The 12,500-nt window shown below is 39.7% G+C and overlaps 1 protein-coding gene across 2 annotated transcripts in view; it reads right to left on the reverse strand.

The window, feature by feature from the left end:
- LOC138021759 (aspartyl aminopeptidase-like) overlaps positions 1–8,890 on the reverse strand; it is a 26,342-nt gene extending 17,452 nt beyond the window's left edge. The window contains exons 1-6 of one of the 2 annotated variants that reach the window (XM_068868760.1): positions 8,833–8,890; positions 4,645–4,723; positions 3,597–3,685; positions 2,528–2,641; positions 1,039–1,164; positions 693–817 (exon numbers count right to left, since the gene is read on the reverse strand). In XM_068868760.1, coding sequence (XP_068724861.1) covers positions 693–817; positions 1,039–1,164; positions 2,528–2,641; positions 3,597–3,685; positions 4,645–4,723; positions 8,833–8,844 — 545 coding nt within the window. In that variant the 5' untranslated portion in view covers positions 8,845–8,890. Of the gene's footprint in view, positions 1–692; positions 818–1,038; positions 1,165–2,527; positions 2,642–3,596; positions 3,686–4,644; positions 4,724–6,780; positions 6,810–8,832 lie in introns of those variants that run through there. The other variant, XM_068868761.1, reaches the window with a different exon arrangement.
- Between the last annotated feature and the right edge of the window lie 3,610 nt (positions 8,891–12,500).

The following is a 12,500-nucleotide window of genomic DNA, read 5'->3' on the forward strand; positions in this document are numbered from 1 at the left end:
AATACAATACAAAAAAGCTGTTGAGAAAATTTTAAAAGTTAAACATGTGTATTCATCCATAATCCATTCTGCTATATACATGCAGTTGAACCTCAGAGTCCACTTATAATGGCCACCTCACCTACACTGTACAATAGTCACTCTTTTTTGTCCCAGTGGAGCCTAGTGCCCAATGGCCAGTAAAGCACGTCCTGCCATCCCAAAAACCCTCTCAGTAACAGCCAGTTGAATCAATGACTCATGAAATTTTATCTAGAGTTAAAGGTCATGAAACTTGATCCGTATGGAATTTCGATAATTATAATTTCAGGGAACATAAGAGAACATATGAGAGATGCTAAAAAGGCCTGATTGTAGGTTAGATCAATGATCGGGTATACACCCCTGTAGATTACATTGAATTTATCCTTCACATAATTTTAAACTTGGGTTGCAAAGTTTGTGGCACAATACCAAGAAAACCCCAGATATCATAATTTATTATGAATCACACCCCTATACCTCCCCACAACGGCCACCTCTCCGCAACGGCCTCCTTCTTCTGTCCCCAAGACGGCCATTGTGGAGAGGTTTGACTGTAAATTAATTAACTGATTGAACTAAAACATGTGACGGGGGAGGGGGGGGGGTTGTTTTACTTGCACTCCACAGTACACAAGTTAATGTGAGGAATACAGTAACAATATACTTACATGTGAGTTTCTTTATTTGGAGAGAACTTGTCGTTGATGTCACGCTGAAGATGTATTGCCAGATGAGGGACTCGCAAGATTGGTTGATTGACGTGTATCAGATGATGTTCCAGTCTGCCTTCTCTCTGGAGAATAAATCCTGCCTTTTAGGTCTTCTAGGGATACATGTAACTGATTAACATAAAATAATGAATATTCTAAAAACTGCCGATGTTTTTCTCTTAATAATTTTTTTAAGGTAATAGAAGATACAGTTTCAAATGTTCAATTATTCGAAAGATACTGTAAACGCTTAATAATAATAATAATTATAATAATTATTATAATAATAATAATATTAGAATACCTTGATCATAACTCTCCCAGCAACTTTTAAATCTCTGTCAAACCATGTCGCCCATATTCCTCCACCATAACACTCAACACCAACTTGATGATAACCATTACTGCTTTTTTTGGAGTTGGGCTTTACCTTCCAAGAGTCAGAATTGAATTAACAATCATTAATAATATACCAGTAGTACATGCATGCATGTAGTAATTTGCATTTTCCAGAGGGATTGGTATTAAACCTGACTGTGAAGTTCTGTTGAACTCATGCTGAAATGCACTATGTTAATTTGTACAAAATGAATTTTTTTTGTGAGAGCATTGAGCTCGTGAAAAAATCAAGAATTAAGGTTCTCTTTTTTTTTTACATAACATGCTCAAGTGAACAATAGCCCATAGGAAAAGACTGCCAGAGGTCGAAAACAGTTATACATGTAGGCATAAGGGTAATATAAGAGAATCCACATGGCCTAATCAATGGTTCACAGCAGCTTCTAAGCCACATATAGAGTGAAGGGTTTGGTGTAGCATCAGACACATGTAATAAGATGCTTATGAACTCTGCTCTTGAAGAATGAGGTGCCAGTGACTTGGATGTCAACAACTACATCAAGTGGTAGGCTGTTCCAAACTTGAACTGCAGAGTGGATGAAAGTTCTGCCCATGGAGACAGTCCTGGATGCAGGCACCCAACAAAGCATGGCAAGGAATAGAAAGGCTGGGACGTTTAACGGGGGTAGCTCTATGGACTACATAGGGTTGCAGTAGCAAAGCCTTCAGGTCTGCAGGTATGCATCTTATAGAGGACAGCTGCTGCTGCCACTGAGCATCTCTGATGGAGAGAATAAATTTTTAGTTCACAACAGGTCTTGCTTCCTCTGGAACGAATCTAATAATTTAAGTGTTGTACGACTGGCATTCATCCACGATAGCGAGGCATATTCCATTACACTGCATACCTGAGCCTTGTAGACTTTGCTCTACCTCTGGTGTCCAGATTTTGTTGCAACTCTCCTCAGCCCACATACACTGTAGACACTGACATGCTCTTGAAAAAATGTTGGAGATGTGCTTCTTCCACACAAAATATATGAGAATATACGAGCAGGATATGAGAGAGGACATCCTTTACCCTAAAATAATGTCTGCTACGAGCCCATCAGACCAGCGCTTATCTCCAGTTTCTGTAGCATGAAGTGAATAGGAGTATTCTATTCCCCCCTGGATGGGATGCTAGTCCATTGCCGGTACTCATTTATACACCTGGGTGAAGAGAGGCACTGTGAGGGTAAAGTGTCTTGCCCAAGGACACATTTAACACAATGACCCGGCCAGGGCTCAAACCCAGACCGCTCGATCCGGAGTCCAGTCATTACCCCTTCAAAAACCCTTGCACCCATCTAGAAGGACCATGCCCATAGCCTTTACTAGATGGCTAACATCTGACCACTTCTCTGCTCAATGAGGGAGCTCACAGTGGTTAAAGGGTCGCGTCAATGTTGTACCTTCAGACAAGGACTGTCCGTGTGTGCACCAATAATACTAAAGCCATTTCCTGGTTGATATTTTCCACCAACAGCAAAAGCAATGATAGTTGATTGATTCCTGGTTACAAAAAACTGATGACAAAACAAGAAAACATTAAATTAAAACCAAGAATTATACTTTTAAAAGTCCTAAGTACTACATTATTGCAGTTCAAGGTAGCTACAGTACATGGTCTCCCTAATTTGCATGCTGTTTAACCGGGAGCAAGCTAGGACGACCTGACACTATAATTAAGTTATTCACTGATTGAGTGGCTGTACAATGCAATCTGCAACTGGATTGATGCAAAGCTGTTGAAATCAACATTACAGAGCTGTTAGTATGCTCATGTTGAGGTCAAAGATTAAAATTTGGTATTTTCATGTCAGTCTTTGCAGAACACATGAAAGAAAATTTTACTAATGCTAAAATGTACACCACAGCTGCAGCATGGTGTGTTTAAGCCACATTTTCCACAGAATTGCCACATCACTTTTGTCCTGTGACCCTTGCTAGAGATCCCTAGCATCTTGTACTTGTATGACTTTGTTGAAATAAAATTTGCTTTAAAAGCACCTAAACTTTAAGTGCACCTAAACTTTACGTTAGCAAAAGTTAAATATCATTTCATATACTTCACCTTTGCTTCTCTAGATTTTACCTTTTAATGTGACTCATAAGGTATGTAAGAGAAAGATGCTGACAATCATTTGTCCCACTGCTGAGGCTGTAAGAGTTATGTGCCTATTCCTTCCATGACATCATAAACTACTTTGCATTAATAGTTTTGAAAGAACTTCAATGGCAATGTAAATTAGTTCTTAAAGTCATCGAAGGAATAGACCCATTATACCTCTCACTAGCTCAGCCATGGGACAAATGAATGCCAGCTTTGTTACTCTCTCGTACCTCATTTAATAGGCCTATTAAAAGGTAATATGTGCACTTTAAGGTAAAAATTCTTCTTGCAAAAACTTGTTACCCAGGTCAGTAACATCGGAAATGAGAAGAAAAAGAAAGAAAAAAAAGAATTCCAGCCAAGGATACCTTATCTGCTGGCTTCACATCCCAATGATCTTTTTCTTTGAGTTCTTTGAAACCTGCTGCCACCAACAACTTGCGACACTCGTTCACAACTGACACAAAAAGCAAAGAAAGACATGACAAAGGTTTGCCAGATTAATAATAATACATTTCATGATTGGGTCACAAGGTACATTTACAAGTATGTCACATTTTTTTCTCTTTCTCCTTTACTCACGAGTCGAACCTACGCACTTGTGATTACTAGTTTGGACGCTCTACCACTGAGCTATTTATCGCTTCTAGTCTCCAAATATTATTATTATTATTAATAAAGTATTATTTCTTTCTCAATGCGTGAGTGGGCAGAATTCTGTGAATCCTGTAATGTGATCGGCTCTGGGAGCGGGTGGAATTCCTCTATCTTGCCCACCAACCTAGGCAGAATCCTAGCTCTGGTTGCGTGGGCTTTCCATTTTTTGATACCGAATCAGTTTACATACAGAAATGTTTCAAAACAGGTTTTTATTAGACAAGAGGTGTGGAAATCGAATTTAAACAAAAAATATTTTTCTTTGAAACATTGTCAGTTCGTAAGTCGCTTACTGCATTCACTATCAAGCATGGTGTAAGTCAGAACTAAAAAAGTAATTTCAGAGAGGAAGAGAGCAAGAGGAAAAAAATAAATAAGTTATTTACCAGCTACCGTAAGGGTCTGTCTGTATAGTGAAAAACTGTGGCCTGGGCAGCATTTTCAAGACCTCAGTCACAGTTTTTCCCTATGCGGACCTTCCAGCTGGCAAATAACATATTTATAAGTCTAAGAGAATGACATACTCAGGTATGAGCTTGACACCCCTAAGATGTTTAGCTATCCTCAGATAATGGGCTTGAGCCTTCAATAAAGCCAAGGTGGAAAAGAAACAAATCCAACCCTGAAATAAAGCGGAGTCTAACTCTGTGATACACGGTGGGAGAGTAGCCCTGTCAGTCCACTTAACGCAAACTCTGTTCCTGACATACTTTGCTTAATAATCTACATGTAGTATATGTTTTTTTTTTTTCCGCATACCATGATAAGGTGAAGGAGAGTTGTTAACGAAGTCAATAAATTTCCTTGCAGCAGACTTTACAACCACTTGAGATGAAACCTAGAGAAGAGTGGAAAGAGATGGAAATAAATTTTTGTATCAAATGCACCTTTTAAAAAAAATCTTTATATTTTTGTTTGAAATATATAAATGTAATATTTTTTTTCTTTTTTGTTTGATCGATGTTTTTTTTTTATTTTCCAGACACTCATCCAAAAAAAATTATATGAATGTATGAGTAAATGGTCACTTATTTTAATACATGTTTACAGAATATCTTGCTTATCTGTTTCTTGTTCAAGATGTTCAAGACTTAATTACCAACTAATGGTCGTTTGCAAATGGTGGTCCTCACCCATTCTCGGTGATCATGCAGTGATAGACCTAATTCTAAAATAATTACGATAGTATGCACACTCTCATTGGTCAATAGCTGTGTTTAGATGAGAGTATGGAAACACGGTTGTGACATCACAGGAATTTTATTTGGTTATGTGTTGTCAGACGTGCGTTTTGATCAGCTGGTAGGAAATATGAGCATGTACCAAGAAAATCTGTTTCAATCAAGAAGTAAAAAAACAGCATTTACCTTCATTTGTCAAATTATCCTTAAGAAATATTTTATAAAAGCAATAGAGGACTTTTTTTCCATCTTTCCATAGCCTCATCTAACACTCGGGGAAGTTGGGAGAATTTGCAAACCCGAGACACAGTCAAGGGTTTGCATAACATTTTTACTGTCTCAAATTCTCCCAACTCCCCCTCGTGTTTAGATGAGGCTATGTAAACAAGGAAAATGTCCTCTATTGTTTAATAACATTGGCTAAGACAATGTTGTACCCAATTCAAACCCTTTGGGAATAAAAGATTTTGTTCCAGGTATTTCCATAATAATTATCATTTAAATATGACTGCTACATTATAATTGTGCAAATACAATACATATTAAGAATCTTAACCGTGGGAGATTTGAATTGGCTAAAAAATTGAGTTTAGCCGATTTGGTCTATTGTAAATGTGCATGGCATTTACCAGAAAAAATTTAATTCTATGACCCCATCATTTTTTATATACCATGAGCTTGGCAAATGTGTGCTATATATAAATTAAATTATTCGCTGTTATTACTATTACTGTTCATTTGTTTGTTTGGTTGCTTGGTTGGACTGGTAATAATAGCTGAGAAGATAGAGAGAAAGGTAAGATATAGTCAGACCCCAAAGTATTGAAACTAGGGGAAAAAAAGCATCAACAAAGAAATAACATAATTGCAGCCTGACCTTGACTTCATTCAATATCTTATGACAAGGAGGTGGTTTAAGGTAAATTACCTGGGGGAGGGGGACTGACATATGAAAGGGGAAGGAATTAGAAACAGACTGTTAAAAAGTTTCAGAAGATAGACTAATACGAAGAGTGTATCTATATGTCAGGGAAATGGACAGAACATTCGTAAAAGCTACAATCCTGGTCAAAAGTTGTTGGGAAGGTTGCGGGCATGACTTCACTTCACACCTAATCCGATTATTCTAACTTTTGGCTGAACTATTTGGGAAATGCCATGCTCTTGGATCCCCTTTCCCCATATTCAATGTTGGAGTTCTTCCTGCAGGAAAAGCCTTTTTTTTTTCCCTGGAAAATCCAACATTGATAAGGGGGAGGGGGGTTATCTCTAAAATGATGCTACCTTCCAAACACTTTTCTCCATGACTGTAGCCTGTTCGAATTCACTGAAGTTTATACACGTACTCTGCGTACAGTATACTATAAACACTGCTATGACTTAACACTGTTTACTTATACTCCGCGTGATTACCTAATCAATACACCAGCTTAACATCGTCTCCTAGCCGTAATAACTGCCCAAAAGGTTGCGAGGAATTTTTTTAAAAATCCTGTCCGACTGCTGGAAATGTGGACACTTCCGGCCGGCTTCGCAAAACAGAAGTGCCTTAACGAAGTGCGACATAATTTTGAAGCGATTTACACACATAAGGCCGTGAATCGACCAGGGACATTGTCTTTTCGAAAACGTAAATTTCATAAATTTTCTATCACTGACGATTATTTAGCAAATACACCGAAAGTTCTGATAAAGCTGAAAGACTCCTTCCTACCTGTGCCGCCATCTTACACTGTTCACCAAGCCCCCCTTTCAAGGGCGAGACCCTGGAGATAAGCGATTCTGTCATCCAATGAGCATCAGGGCTGTGCGCTTATAGCACGCCATTGCAATATTGCGGGCGGGATTAACGCGTTTCCAGAGAGAGTGTCCCCCAAATATTCGTCTCCCTGGTCATTTGATGCAATAACTATTTGCTGCTACTCATTAATATTTTCCTTTCCTTGCCCAAGTTTTTTAGAAACGGTTAATTCTCTTTCTTTTTTTAGAACTGACAGTATAAGGCAGCGCGAGTTTCATTTAAGCAATAGACCGCAAGTTTCTATGGTTTATAGGCTGATAAACCACGCGGGATGTTGGTTGAACACAAGACGAATTCGTAAATCACGAACCGCAGGCGAGTGATTTACGAATTCTTCGAGTGTTCTTCCAACATCCCAAGTGGTTTATCATGCCTATAAACCATAAAAACCTGTGGTCTATTGCTTTTATTTTATAATTCAGAAGACGCGCGATTTTTCCATGAGTTTACTGGCACAATAAAACATAGCTGATTGACCAATTAGAGCGCGCGCATTGATTTGGTTATTCAGTGATTATCGGTGAATATTCACCGATAATCACTGAGCCTGAGGCGAATAATTGTTTTAGTATAAATACACAGGTGATTATTTCAAAAAAGAGAAAAAAAAAAAACATTTCAACGCGAAATCATCTTCACTTACAGTGGCAAAACGACTACTGGCAGCCATTTTGTCCGTCGACGTGTGATTATCGGCTGATAATCCGAGATAGCGAGCCAATGAGAGCGCACGATTTTGTATAATCACCTGTGTATTTATACTGAAATGGTTTATTCCACTGTACACGAGATACAAATAAAGGAAACTGTTGTGGCAGCCTAGATGCTGATTCCTGGTAACTAGTACAACAATCCTCATGGAGGTTGGGGGGGGGGGAGGGGGGTCCATTTATTAAAATGCACATTCCCTTGCGAAAGGTACAGTGCGTATCGTGTGATGTTTTGCTTGATTATTATGTCGAAGTAAACAAGAATATTATCTTTCTTTGGTCGAGAAAACAATACAAACGAAGAACAAGGACCGCAACGGTGCCAACACTGGTGATTATAATGAAGATAAATCGACTGATAATGATGAAATTGAACCAAAGGCTAAAGAAGCGAAGAGAAACTTTCAATGAATCTACCTCTTATTTCTGTTGTAAAACACAACTCTTTCATCTGAAAAAAACTGCACTGCAAGAGAACGTGGTCTTTTTTTGCCAGATGTTCAATATATCACACGTTGTAAACTTTTACTGATTTCGCCTTTTCATGTAAGTATAATGTCATTTAAATTAATGTACTGCTTGTGCTGCTCGTTTACACTGAGTTGAATTTTTAATTCCCTGCAGTTCCGACAAGCATCCCCGTCCCTTCAAATGCAAGGTCCCCTTCCCCCGGGATAAATATCGGTTCACCTGTGAAGTTCCTTGAGGGAACTAACATCGTGTTTAACTACCCTTAACGTAAGGAATACTTTCTTTTTCAAAAAATTAGAAAAATGCAGACTATTAAAACGTTTGAAAAGATAGCCTAAAACGAAGACGTTGTCTATACATCGGGCACCTGGACAGAACATTCGTAAATTAAAGCTAGCCTGTTCGAATTCACTTATAACTAAGTTTACAGTCTGCGCGTACAGTACTGCTATAACTAACACTGTTTACTTATACTCTGCGTGATTACCTAATCAATACACAAGCTAAACATCGTCTCCTAGCCCTAATAACTGCCCAAAACGTTAGGAGAACTTTTTTTAAAAAAAATCCTGTCCGGCTGCCGGAAATGTGCATACTTCCGCCTTCGCAAAACGAAAGTTCCTTTACACAGGGCGACATTTTAAGGCTATTTACACACACAAGGCCGTGAATCGAGCAGGGACATTTTCTCTTCGAAGACATAAATGTCATAAATTTTCTATCACTGACGATTATTTAGCAAATAAACGAAAAGTTCTGTTAAAACTGAAAGACTCCAACCTACCTGGGCCGCCATCTTAAGTTCACCAAGCCCTTCTTTCAAGGGCGAAACCCTGGAGATGAGCGATTCTGTCATCCAATGAGGATCCTACTTCAACAAAAGCTGGAGTTTCCAACAGGGCTGTACCTACGTACAGCTGTCTGAGCTAGAGCGCGCCATTGCGGGATTAACGCGTTTCGAGAGAAAGTGTCCCCCAAATATTCGTCTCCCGGGTCATTTGACGCAATAAATATTTGCAGCGACTCGATGATATTTTCCTTTCGTTCCCCAAGTGTTTTAGAAACGGTTTTTTAGAACTGACAGTATAAGGCAGCGCGAGTTTCATTTAAGCAATAGACCGCAAGTTTCTATGGTTTATAGGCTGATAAACCACGCGGGATGTTGGTAGACAGCGCGAGTTTTTTTACATATTTAGACAAAACACTTCCCGCCTATATTAGCATTTTCTATTTGCGGGTTAGTGTAGCATTTACCATTGTAAGAGTATAATAAGAAGTTAATCAATTGACTTGACTTGATCGATATTTACACGGACTGTGATGCCTTACAGTCCTTAACTCTATATTGACAGTATCCTCGCCAATCACAATATTTGGAGGGATTACGTTTTTGCAAACGTTGGCCTTGTAGCACTTATATTTGAACAGACTTAACTGATTAGAGTGTAATGTGAAGTACTAACTTCTACCCCACATGAACCATGTGAGCGTTAGCCCTACTAATGCCGGAAATGGGCCCACACAAGGACAGAGAAAAACTCTGATCAGTTAAGTCTGTTCAAATATAAGTGCTACACGGCCAACTTTTAGTATAGTTAAAAATTCGGTCCCCGGGTGGATGGCACCCCAAGGCTGCCTGCACTCTCTAGCCATGTGACCGGGCCGAAGACAGCGGCGGCACGAACCAGGGAGCGGGCAGGACGGATCATGATGACCGACTTCACGACAAATCGTACAATGGACAGGTTGACCAGGATACCAAGCGCGACAACTAAAATCACCGATCGTTACGAAATAAGGGATGTCAAGATCCACGGCTAGCTCAACCACACGATTATCATTGTAGATTGCAGGAAAATTGGCAAACGTACTACTTGCGGACGGACAGAGCGTCTCCATAAGACTCAAAAAAGGCTTTAACATCATCATAGGAACCTCAGAAGGTAAATCGCGAACGTATACGGAATGGAACCTTAGATCTTCGCGAACAACACGGACTTGGACATCATCGAAAACAAGACCGGACGAGATCAAATCATCACAAGAAGTCTGATCCTTAAAAGTCAGAAGAACACGGCCGCCCCGCAAAAACTGCACAGTGGTTACCTTTTCAGTTGGCATAAACTGAATCTGGAAAGTGCAGCACAACACTGTTTGGACAGCGAAGGAACGACATGGCGAACACAATTTAGGGTTGGGTCCACGCCGTTCCCTCTCGGCAGGTACTTAAGACAGGACCCAAAAGAATAAACAAAAAAGCCAATTGATCATAATCACACAGCCGTTTCGGCCTTTTGGGCCTCATCAGCATGGCGCAGCTATCATACCAGGCAGGTGTATTTAGCACCCTTTTAAGTGGAAGCTTCACATGCCATACATGTGGTAAGCTGGATTGGGAACAGGAAAACTATTCTCCCACGGCAATTGCGAGTTGTAGACGGAATGGAGACGCGATCCTTGCGCTTATCTCAACATTTTAAGAGTTGCTATGCTGATTTCTTCGTATATCCAAGGCCTCTGCTGAAATCTTGCAGCGTCAGGCCTCTGCTGAAATCTTGCAGCGTCTTTTTTTTTTGCCTTGTCACACTCTTTCCTTGTTAGTTATTGCGTGACCGGCCAATATAAATAAAAGGAAAGGAACTTTATTTAAGTGTCTAGTAGATTTAGCGCTGGAGCACTGATTGGGGACACTGTAAAGTGAAATTAACAATTAACACAACGAGTCAAATGTTGATTTTTTAGGAGAGGGGAAGCCGGAGTACCCGGAGAAAACCTCTCGGTGCAGAGTAGAGAACCAACAAACTCAACCCACATATGACGCCGAGTCGAGGAATCGAACCTGGACCACATTGGTGGGAGGAGAGTGCTCTCACCACTGCGCCATCCCTGCACCCCTAAATAAGTCCGCATAGGCAGGAGTGTAGGAGGCTGCTGAAATCGAGCTCAGTTAACAATCATCTCCTGGTATCTGCACTTCGACAAAAACTTCAGCAATTGGCCGATTAGAAATTTACGGTACATTGGTCTTCTACTTGTCCATAGTCAGACTACAAAGCCAAATTCACATTTTTCAAATATTTTCAGAGTTGTAAAACACAGAGTGTTTCAACTTCCTCTTGAAAACCATTTTGGAGCTCTTCAAAGTCATATGTGTGATGAGGAGAATTATGTAGATCCAACACGATGTTATCTGCCTTGATCTTGGGTTCTTCAGGTAACAGCTTCCTCAATCTGTACATTTAATTTCTTGCCAAATAAAGTGTCCCTGAAGTTTCTACATTCTGATTCTACTGCTTACATCAACTTGTGCATCCCACGTGAATGACTATATATTGTCGTCTTGTTCACTGATTGCTTTGAGCGCACATTGATTTGACAACTAAAAAAACAAGTAAAGCTCCGGCTACACGTTATAACGTTAGTAGATCGTTATATTAGATCAAAGTGTGGTACGCATGTCAGACAACCTTTGTTCAACATTTATTATTTCCACCAAACACTTTGTCCAATATTTAACAACTGTAATTGAAGAGTGTAGAAGACTTTTTTAGAGATCGATCAGATTTAAGAATAAAATAAACGCCATCATTGTGTTTGTGACATGTGTTTGCGACATGTTAAAGCGTCGCGTCTTGTTGTAACAATGTTAGATGCACATTCAGCATTGTTGTGTAATGCTGAAGGTGTTTTTCTAACAATGTTATAAGGTGTAAGCCGCGCTAAACACACTGTAAACAGATGACAATGCGAGAGCGATCCAAAAGAGACATGCAACTGGATTTGGACATGTGCTTGCTTCGGTCGAATTGAGTGGAATATGCATGCAAACGCATGCACGTATTGGTATCGTAATCGTGCAGTTGGGGTGGATAACCCGGCACTCAAGGGTATGCAATAACTACTGAGCTACATGAAACTCAAGCATGTTGCTTTTACTCTTAGCGTGTATAAATAGAGGGAAAGGATGATTATAATGATGATGACGACGACCCTATGGTGAGAAACGGTGAAAGGTGGGGTTTGACTTGAACTCCGTCACGCGGTCACATATGTGGTCAAGTTAAAATGTTTTCCAATCATTCACTGGTGCGTAGATAACTATCCATCTCTTCTACTGATACTGAAGTAAAAATTTGTTTTAGTATATCAATACTGGAGGACTGAAGAAAGATTGACTGAATTTGCCACAAAGGCAGGGGAAGTCACAGTCACATAACGCTCAAGCGGGACAACTAGCGGACAAAAAAAAAATACTTATTTTGACAAAATGATCGGTAAGTTTAGAATCTTGGGCCCCTGTTGCTCGGTAATTACCTCCCAGTGAACCATTCGGAGCGCACAGAAAGCACTATTCACTTGTGCAGTGAACAATAAAATAGCGATTATATCAGTGCCAGCAGGATCAAAGATATCATAAAAACATACAAGTAAAAAATTTTACAATAGAAAGAG

This window comes from Montipora capricornis, chromosome 10, assembly GCF_036669925.1.
Source record: "Montipora capricornis isolate CH-2021 chromosome 10, ASM3666992v2, whole genome shotgun sequence".
Taxonomy (NCBI): Eukaryota; Metazoa; Cnidaria; class Anthozoa; order Scleractinia; family Acroporidae; genus Montipora; species Montipora capricornis.